This window comes from Phalacrocorax aristotelis, chromosome 3 (assembly GCF_949628215.1).
Source record: "Phalacrocorax aristotelis chromosome 3, bGulAri2.1, whole genome shotgun sequence".
Taxonomy (NCBI): Eukaryota; Metazoa; Chordata; class Aves; order Suliformes; family Phalacrocoracidae; genus Phalacrocorax; species Phalacrocorax aristotelis.
Genome location: NC_134278.1, coordinates 112,294,798 through 112,316,300, shown reverse-complemented (window position 1 = coordinate 112,316,300; position 21,503 = coordinate 112,294,798). Strand labels below are relative to the sequence as shown.

The 21,503-nt window shown below is 36.4% G+C and overlaps 1 protein-coding gene across 3 annotated transcripts in view; it reads left to right on the top strand.

Moving 5' to 3' along the window:
- The window catches only part of BABAM2 (BRISC and BRCA1 A complex member 2), a 174,278-nt gene that overhangs the window by 73,983 nt on the left and 78,792 nt on the right, over positions 1 to 21,503 (top strand). For all 3 annotated transcript variants that reach the window (XM_075089111.1, XM_075089112.1, XM_075089109.1), the window contains exon 7: positions 20,026 to 20,135. In XM_075089111.1, coding sequence (XP_074945212.1) covers positions 20,026 to 20,135 — 110 coding nt within the window. The remainder of the gene's footprint in view (positions 1 to 20,025; positions 20,136 to 21,503) is intronic.

The window sequence follows — 21,503 nt, the reverse complement described above, 5'->3', positions numbered from 1 at the left end:
GTTCCATCCTGGTGGTGTACAAACGTAACTGTTAGCAAAATGTTTATTTATTGCTCTTCAATATGTTTTGTATTTCTTTTGAGAATGGTGAAAAATTCCTGGTCATTGATATTACTTATGGTGAGAAATGTTTTGTTTCCATGGGTGATGCACAGATTGATATATTACACGTAAGTATGCAACACGTCATTAACAATAAAGACTTTGAATGTTTCTGAGATTCTGTTAAAAAACCCAAAAAAACCCAAAGCATAGTAATGTCTTCAAAGCCTCTGTTGCAGAGTGAGTGTCAGCACCTTCTCTTTCTGTATCACATGGTGATGAAATTGCATCTCAATATGAAGGACCAAGAAGCACAAATTTTATATTTTGTTTTGATTTCCACGGAGGTTCTTAAAGAGATTCAATGTGATGCTGAGAGGACAAGTCACATCATCTCTTGTTTTTCATACATAAAGTACGGGGGGGGGGGGGGGGGGGGTTGAACTGTAAAACCTCTTAGTGACATAAAATTTCACATGGATATAATGTTTCTTTATTGCAGTCTTAAATTTCTTTCTATAACAAATTATTGGTTGTACAGCTATTCCAGTGGTTTGGAAGCATTTACATGCTGAAAAGGCAGGTAGACAACTTTTCAATAAGCATGCGTGTGCCTAATATGTGCTTGTAATTTCAGAGCAGTAAAAGGATTCCTAAGAGTGCTTGTCTTATTTTTTTTATTTTCTGTAAGAGACTGGGGGAATGAGAGTAAAGTTTACTTATTTCTGCTGTAGTTTTCCTACAGTGTGTTTTGTAGAAAGTTAGATGTGTTGCAAATATGAGATTTAAAATGTAGACTTCAATCAATAAAGTGATACCTACAAAGCAACGTATATAGAGAGAAGTACACAGCATGGAATGTGTATTGCCTCTAACTTCTTGGAATGATCGTATGGCTTCACTGAATCTTCCTTCTCAGGTTTTCTTACACAAATACTGAAAATAATAGTACAGTTAATCAGTTATCCAGTAATAAGAATCAAGTCACTTGCATTTGGAAACAGGGAATCCCTGGTATACTCAACTGTCATAAAAGTAGTTGATTTTTAGCTTTAAACCAGTGTTTTGTCTGGAGTGAAGACCATCATGGTTGGTAGGTTTCCTTCCTTATTTTGCAAAGAAATACTCATTACGCTTCATGTTGTGGGAAAGAACTAGCTAGTAGATTAATTTCCTTGTGTTTGTGTTAGAATAAAAGAAGAGGTTTATGACCCTGGAAAGTGATCAAGGCAAGAAGTATTATGACTACTGTTATGAAACAAGCTGCATGCGATTTTTTAAAAACAAATATTTCAGATGCCTTTATGGAAAGGCTGGTCTAATGGCCCAGTTGGTGGAGTTTGGGCCAGCCAAGAGAAAACTGAGTTTTTTATACCATGAGGTGTATCCTGCCCTCAATGAAGACAACAGGAACATGATCAGAGAACTATATGCATAAACAGATATTTTCAAACCATCTGAAATACGAAGGGTAATTACATGGCATTATATAAAAAGGCTTCTGTGTGTTACATGCTTGTTCTGTGTTTCAGAGGGATAAATATATACAAGAATTGTGGGTGTGTCAAAGCAGCAAAACTGGTTCAGGCAGGTAAAAGCATTTGAAGTGGTGTCTTTTGCACCATTAATAGTTTTGAGTTTGTCTCAATATTTCTGCATCAATATTATGAATCCTGTTTTCAGGGATTTATTACTCCTATACAAGCATCAGGCTGAAATTTGGCTCATCAGGTGAATTACTCTTTCATTCTTTTTCTATTAAAATAATTTTATGCTGTCAGTGATAGCTGTTTGATACTGGAAACGCTTCTGCAACTTGAAATTTCTTCTTGCTCATGAAGCAGTTGGTGTAGTTAAAGGAATTAGGATTAATAGGCTTCCTTTCTGCTGTGTTGATGGAGAACTTTACAGTTGGCATCTAAAGGTTAGAAATACTTAAGACCTGTAACATCACTGATAAGATGTATTAATCTCCACATTTTAGAACTGGGGAACTAGTTTATGAGGTTTTGCTAGGGTCCTGTAGTGACAGAACAGAAATAGTTTCTGATAGTTGTGATTTTTAAGCCATGGAGTATTAAAGACAATAATTACTTTATCTGCTAATTTAGTTGTGGCTGTCAACCTAAATTTAGTATGATATTTATTAATAGGTGAGTACAAGCTTTCCGTATGCTAATTTTTGTCCATTTGAGTATTTGTTTATCATGGTTGAACTTTACACAATTTAAGGAGCTGTCATTCAGTAGATGTTTTTAAATCTTCAAGTAATATTCTTTGATACAGCGATGTTAGAGGCAGAGAGGAAATGAGCAATTTTATTAATTTCAAGCAAACTGAAAAAGCTTGAAATAATTGTTTTAAACATTAGGTTTTGCTTTAGACATAGGATATCTCTTAAATACTGTTTTCATCCATTGTAAGTATAGTTTAAATTGCTACCAGCAGCTTAAAATGTGTGTATGTATGAATTTAGAGTTACAAGTGTTTTGCATGATAAGTACTTTGCAAATGCTTTTGGGCTGCTTTATTTAAAAAATTATTTAATGTCAGTTCAATATGTCAAAATGAAGCAGAAGACAGTGGAAATTATAATCTGTCCGTGTGAGCAAAGGCATGCATCAAATTCACTTAACATTAAGTAGACTTTCATTGGTGAGACTTGTGTCGTTCTCTTCTTGCCTTCACTGGCAAGTAAGCATTCAGGCCTTTAGATGTAAATGGCAACTCAAGCTGTTGTGGTGTCAGGTTGATCAAACCGAACCTGAATTTAGGAATGGCCTCAGTTCTTTCCATCCTCCTTGACCTACCCTATGCATGATCCAGCAGTCTATGAAAGACACTTATTTATGAAGTTTTATTATGATACCAACTCTGCAATACATAAGCTTTGGTATTCCCTGTGCGGTGTTGCCTGTGCCTGGATGGCTGATAGCTTCACTAGCAGCTCTGGCAAGGTTGTAAAACCTGTCATGAGTACTTCTGCATTAGCCAGGTTTTCTCAACCCAGAGCTCAGTCCTTAGCACCAGAGGTCTGACTGGTTAGTGCCACAGTATTTCTTGCTTTTCTGAAGACAGTGGCTTTCATCTTCTTCCTTACCTGCTCTGAACCTCCTGTTCTGTTCTGGAACCAGCTAAGCCCCCACTACGTCAATGAAAGCAAGATCTTCCCTATATGAAGTTTGTTTACTTAATCTGTTTGAGTGGAAAGCATAATGAATAAGGCATCTTGGCTTTCAGAAGTAGTATTGGAGGGTATGTTGATCATACCTACAGTATTCTTTGCAGTATCCTTAGAGTTTCTGTATGCCTGGAGAGTTCTACATTGTCCAAGACCTGTTTTATCTTCCGATTGTAGACTTAGAACTAAATGAAGTGCTATCTTTCAGACAGAACAACACTGTGGGTCCCAAGGCAGGTCAGGCTTACTCGTGCCTTCTTTATCAGAGGTAGTGGTGTCAGAAGTTCGTTATCTTTCTTGTTGAGTGGGGTTTTTTTCTTAAATAATTAGTGAGGATAACTTAGTTTTCTCAATAACACAGCTGGGTACCCTCAGACCACATATCATTAAGTGCTGAAATATGAAAGATACTTAAGTTTCCTGATTAAAAAAAAAGCTAGGTCTTGTTAATATATTATGGCAGACAGAAGTTTTTCACTGATTAAAAATATATGAAGTGGTAACATTTATAACATAAGTGAAACTGAAGATCAGTGTTCACTTTTTTGGCAATACCCACTAACAAGGCATTTTGCCAAAGCTGGAAAATATCTACTAAACTTCTTTGTTAGAATAATACTGCATCTCAGTTCTGATGAGGATTGTAACTTCCTAAGTTTGTTTAATTAAATTCAACTTTGTTAAGCGGGAATTGATGTGAAGATACATATTCACAAACTGCCTAAGGCTCATGAAAAGTGAGCAGACACCAGGTAACTACAACATTGTTTAAGGTTGCTCTGGTTACTGCAACTAAGTTTGTGCCAGCACCTGTTTAAAGCTCAAGTTTTTGGTTCTCCTACATAAGTTCCCTGGAGAATTACAGCCAAGAAAAAGAATCCCCTATTGGACTTTGCAATAACCATAATTTTACTATATTAGATTAAAGAACAGTGTTTAGGTCACAGGTAATGTACATATTCTTCTAAGATTAAACCTTTTTTTAGCTGAAAGAATTGATCATGAGCATCACAGAATCTGTGAAAAACATTTGTAAGAGCCGGTGCATTATGTCACTTATCTACCATGTCACAACAGTAAGTTGTGGTGCCATTCGCTGTCTTGGATAACACATTCTACTTACAATTTATTTAATGAAAATATAACAGAACAAGAATTACATCACTTCATATATCATAGGAAATTAATGGAAAATTCATGGACTATACTTAGAAATGAACTTCTGTTGCATGAAGACACAACAGAGTATTTCCTCTTATTTGCCCGTTTCAAAATCTACAATGGTATAGTATCTGTGATCTTCAAAGGAAACGCATGATGAGGCACTGGAACAGGTTGCCCAGAGAAGTTGTGGATGCCCCATCCCTGGAAGTGTCAACGGCCGTTCTTCAATTCCATGATGCTATGTGTTTCTGTGTTCCCGCCAGTTAGTCCACCAGTGGTTTTTGAGTAGTCAAGTTAGCAGGTCATGAAATATGGGCATTTAGAGAAAAGTCTTCACGTAAGAATAGTGAAACTGAAATGTTTTTCAGAATTGAAGATAGGATTATATTATTCATGTTAACAGACAATGCACTGAAATATTTTATTTGAACTGAAACAAAGAAGAAACAGTTGTTTACTCTATGAAAGATTATAGCACCTTTGCTTCAGTCTGGTAGTGAATGTTCTAAGTGGGTGGGTGTTCACCAACATAAATAGGTATGAAATTAAGTTTTCAGTAGCATCATCTTAGTTTTCTTCAACAAGCAGTAAGAGAAGACCTCACTTGCGTTGTTCAAGGAGTTACATTATAGCCTGATGGAAGTTGGAAATGTCTGTGCCCACTCTGTCTTTCTAATTTCTCTTTCACCTAGTAGCTGTCCAGTTTTTCTGTTTCCAAAAGTAATTTTAATCAAAGAAGAATAATCTCAATTATGATCTCTCCCACATGGAGAGCAGCTTTTACAGACTTTGAACCTTTACAATTCAAACTTACCTCCTGTTTTATTTCTAATCTTCCTATAAATCAAGGCAATGTTTTCTCTTAAACAGTTTTCTCAAAGTGAATGGATTACTTTTTCTGAGGAGCTAAACAAACAACAGTCATTTCACTATCAGTCTTGAGCCTCTACTTCCTAAACTTGCCATGGATTTGCTGCAATTACCCATCATAGTCATTTCAGCCATCTCTCTGCCTGTACAACAACATTTCTTCTCAGGAATGGCTTTTCAATTGGAAATAACAGACTCTAGAAGGAATGGAGTAGTGCCAACATCCTCTGAACACAGTTCCACAAAGCAATTCTTCATACATTTTTACGTCAAAGTTTTACCTACCATATTTCAGAATTTCAGATAAACCACATTGTTTATTTAGCTGTAATTTTAGCTTGGTTTCCTAAGGAAGCGAGGCATCAATGATTATATTGTCTGAGTGTGTCTGTTCTGTTCTCCCCTTTCTCAAATAACTACTTTGCATATCAGTATGTTCCAGAGTGAAACTGAACTATGGCAAAGAATGCCCTTCAGTTAGTTCCTCTTCTTGTTCTAAGATAATTTGTTGTGAGAGCTATAAAAAATATTTATTTACAATACAAAGCAAACAAACATTAAGAAAAAAATTGGGATGTTTAGTTTTGTCTCTGGACTTTCCTGGTATCTTTATACATCTGCCTTCCAGATAGTAAAGACTTATAAAAGAGACTGCTCCTCTTTTAACAATAGAGCATCAAACACGTGGTTGCCACAAAACCAGTTATTACAGTGCAACTAATAATTATAGTAATCTTGTGAAGATTAAAGTTTTAATGTAAAGCATCTTGGAAACCAATTTCATAGATAGGAAAATACCTGCAAAGAATATTTCTTAATGTGGGAACACTCTATCCTTGGTTAATGGAGTGGGGTTTAAACTGCTCTCAGAGTGAATGAAATAAAGGTTTTGGGGGAAGAAAATGGATAAACATCTGTAGGTGTTGACTAGTCCTAGTGGAAAAGGATATCTGTTCTATATTTATTAAAAACAAACAAACAACCACTTAGCATAAGCACATCTGTTTGAACAGAGGGTAGCCTTAAGACAGCTGGGGTCAAGTAAGTCCAGTCGTTCTGAGTAAAAACCAAGACAGATGTGTTTAAGTAACCAGGTTGTATTTCATGCTGAAGGGACTCAAGCAATTGAAGCTTCTGTTCCCAGAAAGATCATATATGTCATGGAAACAAAATAAAAAGTATATTAAAAAAAAAACACAAAGAAAACAAAAAATGTTTATGAAATCCTTCAGTTAGTTTAGGATAGCGAGGAACTGAATGTGGAGGAAGACAAAAGGAAAGGGTATAATTTCTTTAGAGAGGAAAAGGGAAATATTGAAGGGAGTTTTTTATGTAAGTATAAGTATTGCCATTAATAGAGTTGGGGGAGTGTTAAAGCCCAGCTGAAAAGCAGTTTCAGAAGTAGACCTGTTGGAAAACTGGAAGACTCTGGAAGTTTTCATATTGATTGACTTAAAGCATAGGGGCTAAAAAGCATGTGCTTGCAGGGAGCCAGGACAGTGGTTATTTCCAAATAATATTTAACAATTTCTGTGTAATATTACTGAAAGAATCTGGGGACCTATCAAGAGAAATGAAGCCTTGATCTAGACAGAGCTTTCTGGACATTGCTGTAGTGCCATAGTGCCAAGTATAAGTAGAGGGAGGAGTAGCTTGTGTGGCAGACCAAGCAGTTAACGATGCTGTATGGAGAGGGAAAAGTCTTGAGTTTCATAGTTAATGGGAAATTGTGTTTATGATGTGAGTAACTGGGCTGAAAGGTCAGAAGTTGGCAAGATTGTGGTGTGGATCCCAAATGAAGCAGAAAAAAAAGGAGAGGCTAGAAGGATCTTTGCTTTTGTTTCATTTAAGCTAATTACTGCATTGACCATCTGGTAACAAGAGGGTAACTTTTAAAAGAACCTGTATACATACATATATGTATGTATACCTGCATATGCCTTGGGTGTGTCTAAGGAGCTTATTATCATTACGATAACAGTGTGCAATGGAAGGTGAATATTAATAAATTGGCATATCTTCTCTTTAAATATTATCTTTTAACATACTCAGCTGTGGGGCACTTTACCATGGGTTGCAGTTAGTTCTATTTCTTGAACTGTTTGAAACTCATCTGAGCATAATACTATAAATTTTACTGTAGCAAATAGCTACACCTTTGAAAGAAGTACCCAGCAGAACTAAAACTGAGGATCCATTCCCAGTATATGTAATTCTGTGGAGTTTAGGATAGCTCCTAAATTTTCTGTTGAAATACATAGCCCATTTCTGTTACTAGGTTCACAGTTTTACTTGGTAAGTTTTCATATTCCCTAATAATTTACAAGACCTTAGACTAGAACTGTTCCTGGGTTTTCCTATGTAATGTTGTTTCATTGTATGCTGCTTCAGTTATGACTCTACAAAGAGTCAGAGTCTCCTGTTAGATCTTAAAAAGAATATATTGCCCCTAGTTAGTGGTTTTGTTTAATGTGTTCAGTCTTTATTAGATTGAGCTTTTAGACAGCTTTATCTCATGGCTAAAACTTGACCTATGTTTATGGTTAAAGCAGTGTTTCTCAATTTTTTTATTTGAAGCTAGATATGATATCTAGCTTAAAATATTTTAATCGGTCCTTCTCATTCCATACTATTTCTTTCTATTTCCAAAGAAGTAGAAATTGATGTATTGGGTGGTTGTGGGGATTGGGACAGAACTTGCATGTAGATGGTTTTCTTTGGTGACTGCCATGGAGGTGCATACCAAGTGGCCAAAATTTCAATTAGTCTTAATATTCAGAAAAGAGCAAGGTAGGATAGGCTTCTAACATTATGTTTGGACCCCAGAAGTAAAAGATGAGAAATATTTTATTTCTAGATAAACACCATAAAGTTTGAAAAAAAAAAAACAGGAAATTTTGCACATGAGATAAGAAGTCAGTAGAAGCAATTTTACATAGGCTTGAAAAAATCAAGTTACTGACGATGGAAAGATGAATTAGAAGAATTGACCTGAATTTGGCAATTTTAGAGAATTCCCAGAATGCATGTGACTTGAATCTTCCCTCTCCCTTGATCCTTAAAATGCTATTGACTACAATTTTGTCACTGATTAAACACAACTGTTCTGTAAGTAGCTTCTTAGTAGAAAAGGCTTGAGAGTTTCGGACTTGCAGCTTGTTAATGTACATGGATTTTAAATATTGTTATTTACCATCACTGGTTTTAATCTGGGTTTGGTTTTTTTTTTACGATTACATCTTAAGTATTGGGTCCTCATTTATTTTCTGGCAGTTACTTTGGTTTTCTTATGCTGGTTTTTTTTTTTTTTCAAGTGATTTTCAAATCAACACTTTTATTAAGCTTTTTTAAACTCTATATTTTGTCCTCAAGGATGTGTCATAGTTGGTCCCACTACAGGTGTAGCTATGCCACACAAACGAAGGACTACATTCTTTTGAAACTGCTGCCTGTAGGGGAACCAAGGTTCATGAAGAAGTGGGAAGGAGAATAGTAACTGTCATCTGTCAGTCCACTATTAACTGTTTCTAACAGTAGGGTGGAACCCAGTGAAGAACCATCAGCAAATCCCATCAGTTGTGAAGTTTGACCATCAAACTTGCATTGTTTCAGGAAACTGCTGAAAATATTTTAGTCTTTAATTTCTTAAGTTTGCTGTTTCAAAGAAAAAAAAGGACAAAATAAAGGAAAATAAAATTGTCTAATGCTCTCTCAGGGTAAGAAACTTCCAGTTCAAACTCTGTTGTCACAATCCAAGTCTTGCTTGTGCGTGATGACATCATCCTTCTTGCCAAAGAACATAATGCTCAGTTCTATGGACAGAAAGCTGAATATCTGACCAAGAGGGTGATCTGCTGTGTTGATTTGTGCATGCCAGGATCCTGTCCTGAAGCTTTTGAGCATGTGCGAGTAATTTCAGGCCTTGTGAGAGCATTAAAAGTTGAATTAGATTTACAGAAAATTATCCCTTGAACCTTTGAACATGTGACACGAGAGAGAAGGTGTCAGGAGAAACTTTGCGAAGTCAAGGGCTTTATGAATATTAGTAGCCTTTGAATCTGCGTCTTTTTCATTAAAACACAGCTCCAGATGCTATAAGAGTTAACAATACTTCTGCAAATTCTTTATCCCAAGTTTGTGATGGATGCACTAATGGAACAGATAAGGGAAAAGATCTGGTGATCTTTTCTGAGTCAGTAATCAGGGAAATCTCAGTGATGGAACCAGTCTTTCATTTGGAAATACGTGATGTATTGTTCTAGCAACTACCACTGTAATTCATTGGTACCACATCTAAGCTGGACACCCCGTGTTTCAGGCTCTGTCTGGGGCAAGGTAAGCAACAACAGATGAGTCAACCTTAACCTGAGCAGTATGCTAAGAACAAGAGTTACTGTCTCACACTATAGGGTTCCAGAGACCTCTCTTGACAGGCAATGTCACAGAATGTGACTTTTTAAATTATATATAGAACAGACACTATCCCTGTGAATTATACCCCACATTATGCACCTGATTTATGTTCCAGTATAGCTGTGAACTCTGAAAAACCAATGTCATAATGATTTTTGACTAATACAGCTTTTATCCCTCATTCCAGCATCCCACTTAACATCTGTAGCAGGATCTACTTTCATACAAATGTGAGAAAAAAAGCTGTGTTTCTCTTCTTACTGGAAGAACTTTTTTTTTTTACAGTAACGAGTTCTTACTCTTCATGACATCTGCACACATATACACTTGTGTGCATGATTACACAGAGCATGTTGTTTGTTGGAATCATGAATGTTTGTAAATAGGGCTCAAGAGGACAGGACGCTCCAACTTGCATGTTCTTTGTACAAAGCAGAAAATGCCCCACACAGACACACAGTCCTCTAAGATCCTGTAGACGTAATTGTAATAATAGGACAAAGGGGTAATAGAATTCTTTCAAAAAGAAATAGAAATACTTTACACTTGAAATGGGAATGCATAATGAACAGTTTATGAATCAAAAGTGCTGTGGACTCAATAAGAAACATTCCTATTACTGACTAAACAGCAATTGACTAAACAACTTGTAGCAAGTAATGATTTTAATATTTGCACCTTCTTTTAAAAGAAAATATTTAGTATTTTTAAAATCAGGTCAGCAATACTAGTTGCAATGGTGAAAGAGCACAGAGCAAGTGTAACTTTACTTGTTTTTACTTTACACTTTGATTATTCACTTTTTCATCTGTGAAATCTTGTTGGTACTTCCTGGTTCACTGAAGATCTGTCTCAGAATATGGCTTTACTCTGGCATTCTTATTGTGACCCATGTAATCTATAGTATTTCTGATTCTGTAGAGATATTCATTGAACCAGGAACATAGAAGAATATGTGGAAAGCGGGGAAAAAAAATCTTTTACTAAAAAGTTGGATTGATTCAAAAAATAAATGCTTATGCCAACTTCCAACCACAACACAATTACTGAAACACTTATTGTAGATGTCTCTCTTTCACTGTATTTTAATTTTTACTCTTTTTTTTCTTGCAAGATTAATTGTATCAATGAGCCATTCATTATCTTTAAAAAAAATACTCTTGTTATTGTCGTGCTGTCCTTCTAAGACTTAGCTCAATGCCTAAGATCCTTACTTGCACAAATATATTAGTCTTCCTAAATATAATTGTTACCTCTGAATCTTCTTTCAATCATGAACCCTATATACTAATCGATTATGTTTGTTTTGTTGATTTACATATATAAAATTTAAATATCCATGTATAGAAAAACTGTATTTGGAAAGTCGGCTTGGCAGAAAAATTATTTTATTTTGAACTGTATTAATGATCAGTTTGTACTCTAGCTGAGTACTCGGGCATTTATTAGCAGCTCTTGTTTTCCACTGGACATGAGATGACTGGTTTTTGGCCTCTGCAATGACATTACTATTTTTAAAGAGATGGGAAATCAGTAAAATGTGGGAGAAGAATGCAAACATTGCTTTCTGAATAAATTATAGTCCAGTCATTTGAAGAGGTAGCTGGAGAGATTCAAGTTGCAATGAAATCATTGTGAAAGATTTGAATTCCAAGTTGCACATGTGCCCAAATCTTTATTTGGAGAAGCAAACTGAAAAACATAGGGCTTACATTAAAAAAATTGATCATAACTACATCTTGAGGAAGCAGCTTGATAGCTTTGGGAGATTTATAAAGAAAGAAGCTACATGGAGGTGACCTGTCATAAGTCATCTAAATAGAAAGTATTTTGTGTTTTCTTTTTATTTCTATTTGTCTGTTGCTGAGAGTACTGAAAGTGTATTTTTACATTTGGAAATATTGCAAATCCACTTTATATTGTTTCAGGTAATTTCGACTATATATATACACAGAGAGAAAGGCTATCTATATAGCTAAAGTTGTTTTATCTCATTGGCTTCAAACATGAGGACCCTTTGAAGGGTGGGTATTGATCTACATTTTTAGTTCCTAGTGCAGTTCTTAGTATTCAAAGTGTGAAAAGTAGATGTCATTGCAGAGATGAGTGTGAAAGATATGTCTTCTGGTGACTGTTGTTAGCGAGGAGATATCTTGGCACATGGCAAGGTAATGCAGAAGGTGCCTGAACCCTGGCAGTCCGAGAAATAATTATGTCACTAGATAAATCTTGAATCTCCATTATTGATCATCTCATATGACAATTCTGAATGAGAACATCTAAAACACTGGTGAAAATGAGTCCTCCATGCACTACAGACACACAAAAACGTAAATACATAGAACTAAATGTAGTGTTTGACCAGAACCAGCATATCTGTCACTAACATGCAAAACCCATATGAACTAAGTGAAGCTGCCCCCTCCTTCACATTCTCTGCCTTGCTGTCCCCAAATGATCCCTGATTTAGGATGCTGGTGTTATTAGTCCAAGTGTTAATTTTAATACTGCATGTCCATTGCTTGCTGTTTACCCACAACTTTCTAACATGACATTTTAAGGCACTCAGAATGTGTTTACCATACATACAACCTTTTTTACAAAAAGTCAATCATTGTTTACAACCAAGCTTTAAACAGGCATTTATCTAGGATATGTGCTTGTAAGGAAACATCTAGATTTTCAGTCTTATGATTTCAGCTGGATTCTCACACTGTTGCCCAGGTTGTGCTGTCCTTTATTCCGCCAGTAGAAGAACTTATGCCAGCAAAGTTCCTTGTAACAATATTTGTTGGTAGTAGAAGTAAGATCTGGATTTTTGAGAAATGTTTTTGTGGTGCTCTTGATTTAAAGACAAAAAGTTTTTTGCCAAGACATGGCAATATTGACTTGATCTGAGTGGATGCAACTGCTGCTCACTGTTTAAGAGCAGATGTGGTGACCTATAAAAACTAAACTTTGAAGTCTCTGAAAATTTTATGTGTCCTGTTATCAGCTGGTGATGGTGATGATCCTGTCTTGCAAATGTACTTCGTATCTCTTGTTCTACATACTCATTTTATATACATTTTGGCTCACTTGCAATCAGTTCAGAAATATTAATTTTAGACTGCACCCAATATTAGACTGTGCCACACCCAGATTATTTCTTTCAAATTTGAGTTCCAAACTTACCAAAACAGCATAGTTTTGACTTTTGAAGAGATCTGCCTTGTTTTCTAAGATTGTATTTTTCAGACCTAAGCAAACAGTATTGTTTTGGTGCAAGTGTCACCACAACTTCTTCTGCTGTCAAAATAAATTAACTTTTATCCACTTAAATGACATTAATCTTGAAAGTTGTGAATCTAACATGTATTTTCATGGACAAGAATGTTATTCTTTCTTTTTAACTGTTTGTTTTTTCTTATGCTTTTCCTAACAGCATTGTTTACCTAATGCTGACAGTCACTTATATTGTGAAAAGTAGTGGTAAATTACCATGACAGTAGTAAAAGAAAATGGCATAGGCAAAACAGATCTCAAGTTTTTGTCTTAAAGAAGCACAATATATTTATACGTGAAAGTCTGAAAACAAAACAAAACCCTGGGATGTTACTCACCTCACACTTAAAGAAAATACTGTTTGTTTTCATATTCAATTATTGATGCCCAATGGAATATCTGAAGGTCTTGCTGATACTTTATTAGTGTTTAGTAGATACTTACTTGACTTTTGTTTTAATGAAGAAAACTCAGTATCTTGTCCTGTAGGCAAGCTCTTCAGATTCTGCAAAGATTTTTCCCAGACTACAATTTCTATGTAACTTTTAAAATAGGAATTATGCTGGGCTCAGATGTGCTCTTTGCCCAGACTGAGCCGAGTGTTTTGCTGCGTTACCCTGGGAAGAGGGACTGTGCTTGGAACCCTGCGAAGCCATGGGCAGTGCACATAAGGTAACAGCCTTTGTTTTCATTAAAGATCCTATTTAAAGGATCAGCACTCCTTGATCAGACCTGGTGGGTTTCCTGGAAGACAGGAGAAAGAATTTCCTGGAATAATTATACATTCTCCCCAGAGTGAAGCAGATTTCTCAGTCTCATTGGCACTTCACATTCCTGAGCCTGCCTTCCCCTAGTTTTGTTATTTTTTAAAAAACATTAGATGTAGAAAAAGGTTGGGAGAACATGTAACTGTTTGTATCAAAGCTGGCTAGTGAAACTGCTACTCAGTAAGGGTATGAGTGGCTTATGCTTTATTTGACAGTTGTTTTTCATGTTATTGCATGCTGCCATTTGGAGAGGAAAGGCCAAACTTTGCTAACTGTTGTGATGCAAGTAGCCCCTTAGTACTAATGAAATAGTGTTGTGTATTCTTCTCTTCTGCAATCACATTTCAGTTTTAAAACCAAATTCTGTTGTTCACATCTCTGATCAGTTGTTAGTAGGTATGGTTCCTTTACAGGAACATATGCAAAATTACATGGGTTAAGTTTGACCGTAAGATAAATTACCTTTCTGAATGCATGTTATTCTCATGCATTTTTCCTCTGGAGACTTTTTTCTCCAGAAAGGATCCTGAAATATAAATTTCACACTCAACTTCTGTGAAACTGACTGACTTGGTAGGGCTGAGAGGTACCACAGTCAAGTGTCTGTTAAAAGACTTCCACTTGTCGTAAGCTGGCTGCAGATGCTAAGATCAGTGCTGACTCAGCCCTCCATGTTCTCATCCATATTCTGCCCTCCTATTCCACCTTCCCCCCACCCTCCATCACATCACACAAGTTGTAAATTGGGTTTATCCTTTGCTTATGTTATTTTAAGCGATCCCTTCCCCTACCCATTTGCTCAAGGTTTCCCTCCCCTCAATTACAGTCATACCACAGAGACAATTATTGAGCAGTTGTGAGAGCCGAGAGGTCAGAAACCTCCAGGAAGAGGTAGGAATAACTGGCTGGGGCTGGGAACCTGCGGCAGCAGATTTGGCCTGACATACAGTTTGGAGGCTTCTGCAACGTCAGTCATCTGCATGGCACCTCCTTACCCAAAAGACCATCTCATAGTTGAAGCAGTCTGTGTGCTCCTCCTTACCTCACTTTTATCCCCAAACCAATTGCAGTTTGTACTTATGGTTTAAACTTAGCCCTACCAGAAGCCCTGTTCCCTTGCCTCATTGCCTACCATCCCCCAGGCCAGAAGCTGCTTGTCCTCCCCAAAGCATGTCAATACTCCTCCCGTGCATCTTTTCCCATCCTTTCTACCAAATTCTTACTTTCTTTTCCTCTCATTCTTGCTAATCCCAGGTCCTCAATTTATACATCAGCCCACTGCGGGGCCTTTTCCCCCAGTCTCATGCCTCCTTCCTCTCAAGCCTTCCATTGAAAGGCAGGTCCTGCCATAGCCTGGGATAACCAGCAGTTGCTTACTGCTTTATGCATTGCTCCTTGGTGCAGCGAGTATCGCTTGCATGCCAAATAGAGAAATACCTGCTCTTGTAAGAATACTGTAATCAGAGGTTGCAGGGTGATTCTTTGTTGATAACTAAGGAAAGGTAATAGCTGGTTTTCCAGAGTCTGCATCTTTAAGGAAAAGGAACTGTAATGTACAACTTGGTTGGACTCCAGGCACAAGAGGAAATGGGTTATAGCAGTTGTGACTGTGAGGAGCAGATGTTTTGGTTGGACTGGCTATCAACCATCTGACTCATAATAAATTGTCAGTTCCAGTAAATTCCCAGTTTTCAATTACAGTAGGTAGGATACGAGAAAACAATGCCGTTTGAATGGTGTATTTAAAGTGGTTTTGATGATAATTTTCATAAATAACTCATACTAACTTTGAAAAGAGATTAAGTATTTTGCAAAGGGAGCCACTGTAAACATTGAAGCATTCATTTGCATGTAAATTTAAACTGATACAAGTGAAAACTAACAAATGGTTGTTTAGACAGTGTAGATACAATTAGAAGTAGGGTTTTAGGTTTTACTTTGGAGTCTTGTGATACATGAAGTCTTTTCCTCAAGTTTTTTTGGGGAAAAAAATTTCAAAATGCCTTCAAACTTCTGTTTTCATCTGTTCTGTGCTGCATTTTTATTTTCACATGGCCTCTTGTTCTTGAGTTTCAGAAATACATACTTAATGAACCTTTCAGCTGCACTGGCTAAGTAGGCAGAGGGTAAATTAGAATAAAATACCATGAGCTTTCTCTTTATGCTTTTCTATGTGAAAAGTTTTATTTATTCTTGTATGTTGTTGCTAGAAGGTCTCTGCAATATAAAAAGACCAATGGTTTGAAAATCTTTAGGGTGTTTTTTTTATTTTGTTCCTTTCTCACCGCATTGCTTTACTATGTATATTTTGTATTTCCACAGCACTTTGGAGGTTTAGTCAAGGATCAGTCCACACTGTGCAAAGTCTTTTGTAAACATAGGAAACCCCTTGCAGTTCTTGAGAAAGAAAACTATTTTCAGTGTTAATTGCTGTATCCAATTTTTTTTCCTGTTTGATTTGAACTGGCATTTTCTGAAATGAGGAAAATATTATTTTTTTAAAAAAAGAAATATGTGATAGCGAGATGGCAGAAAGACACCATGAAAATCTATGTTGGCTCTTTCACATTGCAGTGCACTACAGGTTTGGGGTTTTTTTTTATTATCAAGCATGAGACTGTTGTGGAGAAACTAATAGGTGTGCATTATCACATTTAACTAATGATTTTAAGTATTTTTACAAACATTCTGTTTTTAAACCTCAAAATTCCTGTGGCCCAGGATGTGCCTCCGTTCAGTGGAAGTTCATTTTAATAATGCCTTCTGGAGAGTCTTGTGGAAGAAGTTCTGTGAATATAAAATGGTACTTTAATGTTGGCATCAAACCTTGGATGCTAACATTTATAGAAAATTACCATTCTTAATTTTTACAAAATCAGTTTTTCTTAAATATAAATTTAATTTCTTAAATAAAATTTTCTAGCATTGTGTTGTGAGTTAAATAGAAATTATGAGAATGAACATGGCTACTTAAATGTTAAAAAATGTGTTGTGACTTCAGTTCAACAGCCTCTTTTTTTCCTAAAAGGGAATAATATTGCCAAAGCAATTGGATGTCACTCTCTCTTTTGAAGCCAACTGAAAAATAAAAATAGAGGTGATTTTTGCTTTGCTGCTCTGTTTAAATCTGGCCTGTTCTTTGGGAGAAATACACATGCAGAAATGGGAAAGGGGAAGACACTGGCTGGGCAGAGTTTGATGAGAAGCATTAAAACAAGCTTTGCCTTTGGACGCTTTGGTGTAATAGAAGGATCTCAGCCCTTGTTCTGGGGAAATGTCATTGCCTGGTAATATAAGGATCCATCATCTCACCTAGTCACTGACAGGTTTGTAGAGATGACCAGGAGAGGGATCACTGAAGGGGTTAAGTTGTGACTGGCACAGACAATGACAAAAAGTTGAAAAGCTTTCCACAGTTTATCTGTAAGACATGTGGTTTTGGTTTAGTTTTATAAACGGCAGTTGTAACAGACATACTAGGGGTGGATGCAGTTCCACCAAGCAGATTCTTGCATAAATAAAAGTAACAAAGTCTGAAAGGAATAAACAGTACAGTATTGGATGCAAAGGGACTTCCTCATGTGTCTGTGACCACCTGAGCAATAAGGCTGAGCAACTTCATGATGTTGCTGCATTACATCTTTTTAAAACCTGCAGGAATGCTGATTTTTTGATCTCTTTTTTAAGTTACAATTTTCATTTCTCAGGTGTGGGGGCCAAAAATATGCATCCATTTGAAAAGTAGTAGCTACCGAAGAATGCCAATTTCTGTACTCAGACTTGCGTTGGGTAGTAGCTGTATGAATGTAATGCAGTGCTGTGCTGGCAACAGTAGTTGCAGTAGTGTTTTTTGTGTGTTAGTTTTGTAAATGAAAAACATCACATGTCTCAGTTTATTGCTCTTACTGCACACATCAGCTTATTGCAACTTTACATGCAAAGATACCATGATGATTTATGTTGTGTGGGTTTTTTTCCTTGGCATGAGTCTTCATATTAAAGAAGCCACTGGTGCGTGTAGAAAATATAATGTAATATTACTGTATGGGGGTGGTGTGTGTATTAATGAATTCTGTAGTGGCGTGCATCTAATCTGTTTTGGGGTTGGTTGGGGTTTTTTTCCCTTGTTTTGATTGTCTTGGATCAGTAAGCACCTGGATTGTATTCTAGAAACTGGGTGATGCATGGTGTCAATCTGTGCATGAACTCAACTTAAGCACTAATACTAAATGCAAGATTAAATATATTTGGTTTTGTCCACGTAGCTTGTAAAATGCATATGGGTTCTATTCTGTAAAAACGAATTATTTGAGAAGAATTACAAAGGAAAGAATATGGTCTTGGAAGAACTGTATACATACGTAAGTGAACATATTATCTGTACTTGTTATCTCTTGAAGAATGCCCGTTAAAATCTTTTTAATCATTAGCGTTACTACTTAATCTGTCTCAATAGTTCCATTCGTTTGATTGACAATTACCAAATTAATGGGAAAAAGCCAGTTAATGCCATACTCAGCTTCAGGAGTAAAAGCTGTTCCTCATTTAAAATTTTTCCTTAATGATGGAAATATGTTAAATACTGGGGAAGAGATTGCAGGGGGATTGCAGTCTTTGATATTTTTTGTTGTTCTTGTCTCATTGAAAAAGGTTTTGTCATCTCTGCTGGTGGTTCTTCTGCAGATGATAGTACCCCTTGGAAACTTGGAAACACTGAAGGGAACATTGTGGGTCACCAGGGCCTGTCCACTGCGGTTGCAGGCAACCATGTCATATAATCCTGTCCATAAACTAATTCTACCAAAACAGGACAGCAGTTAGCTTTTGTCCTCAGCACTCTTATGAAGTGCTGTCCTGCAACTTCAGGTTAAAACCATGTTCCGATTTTCAGCCTAAGTGTGCTTGTGACCATTTCATAGGCATTTCGAAGAGTACTTTTCTTTCAGCTGTCAGAAGTGAGCTGCACACCAAGGCAGATTTTAAGAAAACACTGTCAGCTCTGGCTCATTTTTCATCTAAGACAATTAGGCTTTTTAAGACCCATTCTTCCCTGCAGCTTATCACTAAGTTTCTTGGCATGGTGTGTTCTGCACGTAATAGCTGGTATGCAGCTAGTCTCTCTGGACATTAAGAGTTTCAGTCCTGCCAAAGCTTCAAATGGCATGAGATTGTCTTCCCGAAACCACTCAGCAGTCACTTTTTCTTTTTTTCCCCACATAGGGCAGGGTCTTCTAACAATGTTTAAGTGGTTTGCGTGTTCCTTCCTCACAGCTGCTTGTGGGACAGAGCATACCAGGGCACACTGCACCACGCTGATCCTGCTTTAAGCACGTATCGGCTGGGTTATCTATTTCCTCTTCTGTTTTTCCAAAATGGATAAAAACAAATGCATTTTCGCAAGTTGCTATGTACGTATGCAGAAACATGTTAAAGGACTTCTTTATGAGCAGCAAGTGGCTCCATGTTACTTGCTGTCGATGAAGGTGACTGCACTGCCAAGTCATTGCTTTCTAACTAGAGGTCAAGAGCTTAAATGAAGTTGTGTATAGCAGAAATACACTTGTTCGTACTGTATGTGAGTTATGAATTGGAGAGATGTGAGGTCCTAACCAGAAACAATTTGTTCTACCTGATCCCAAAACTATAGATGGTTGTTCTGATACGAAGAAAGCTTAAACTGTGAATGCGTTGAGATTGACTGTCCTGGCATTTAGCATGGATTTTAGTTTTCCTTACAGTAGTTTTTACAGAGTATGCAGTCTTTGCTGAAAGTAATGCATGGATTTAATTTGAAGGAAGCTTGGGGACAATGACTTCTAGATACAGATTTCTGATTGCAAAAATATTTTTCATCTCCAAAAGGAGTTGAGTACAGCAGAAATTTTGGACCATATACTAATACACACATATACATATATAAAAATATAAAATCTGTGGTCATAACTCAGTGATATTATAACATTTTTTAAAATTCTTTGTCATTTGTGTCTGATATTAGTGTTAATCCAAGGTTTCTTAAAAACAAAATCTGCATCTTTAGTGAAATATGTAGTTCACCTAATTGAGGAAGAGCTACACTACTGTATGCTTGCTAACACAGTAATTTTATTTTGATACTTTAAAGGAAATTAAGAACAGCAAAATATCTTTTAAGTACAAATTAGTAAGAAAGAATAAATTTGCAACCTATTTTTCAATGGATGCACTTTAGATTTCTGACTTAAGTGTCTCCTAAATAAATTGGTATTTATTAGTTGTTATCTCTAAGCTTATAATACTCAGTTTGTTATTTGCCATTTTATATTTATTATTTTTTATGTACAGGATGTGAATGAAGATCCTGGAGAAGATGTTGCACTTCTCTCCGTTAGTTTTGAGGACGCAGAAGCTACTCAAGTTTTTCCTAAACTGTATCTCTCCCCACGTATTGAACAGTGAGTGAGACAGTTTTTTTTCTGGAGCATTCATTCTATTTCATCTCTGAACTTTTCTGCTTCTTCCTGATACATGTGAGAAATGTTAGCTAGGCAATAGCATTCTATTGCTTTAAGTTGCTTAAAGTCATAATGATTACTGCAAGTGTGTGTGTAGTAGAGAAATGATAGATCTTTCAGCTATTTCCATATCTATGTCTGGATCATCACATATCGATGAACAAAAGTCATCACTGGTTACATGTGATATTCTTGTGGCATCATAATCTGTGAAAACTATGCTATGTTTTCCTGTAGCAGTATATTTTGAGTGCCTCCTGTGGTACAGGATACTGGTAGCTTTTTTTGTGGGAGAAGCTTTAATTTCTTTTTTATTTTGTGAAGGTAAGTTCTCTGTATAAGTGTAATAGATTTGAATAAGGTATTGTTGTAGAAGCTAAAGGGCTTTATTAACTGTGTTTTAGGAATTTGCAGCTTCATTTTTTTCAGGAGAATATCTGAATATTTCATTTTAAGATTGTTAAATCTCACTGATCTATTTACCCATTGGCAGAGAGATTTGTTAAGAAACAGATATCTACTCCTAAAATGAAAGGGTGAGGATTAGAAATCAGTCTGCTTTCATTAAATTTCTCTTCTTCCATTTCTGGAATTAATGTCTTAATGCTCCTCCTTCCCTTTGGTATCTAAGTCTTGTGATGTCTGCGTGAAAAAAGTCTCTTATGTTAGACTGTTTAGGTATACAACAGGTAGCTGGCCTAGCATTGTTTCAGTGATGCTTTGTTTTTCTGGTTAACACTGCAGTGACTTTCCTGTGAACTGGTGATGACTCTTCAGGGTATAGAAGAAAAAGTGGGAAATACTGACTACCATGGTATTATAACTACGCAGTGATAAAGTTTGTGTGAGTGAGGGAACACGGTATCTTGACATTTTGCTTAACAGGGCCTTGGTCTGGCCAAACTGCTGGATGCAGCTTAAAAAACAAAACCCAAGATTTGATTTAGATAAAGGCATAAGACTTCGCAGATATTTTATTTAAGAAAATGTAGGTTACACACGCACGTGCAAACACACACAATATATTTAGCAGCTTTTACATTTTCATATTTTTATCAATTCACTACTTTTTGTCAACGTTAGTTGACGGAATAATTATAGGCAAACGTGTAATTATCCTCCCGTGTTCCAAAGGATTCTTCTGCTCAGCTGCTGTTAAAAGCAAATGGGCTGTCACTAGTTTCCATTGTATTTTCAGCTCTAGTCACATGTTGACTCTTAAGTGTATTTCAGGCCACCCAGGTATGTCTGTCTAAATGACCCATGTGCTAATGAATACATTGCTTATTTCCCCACTTTCAGTAGTAT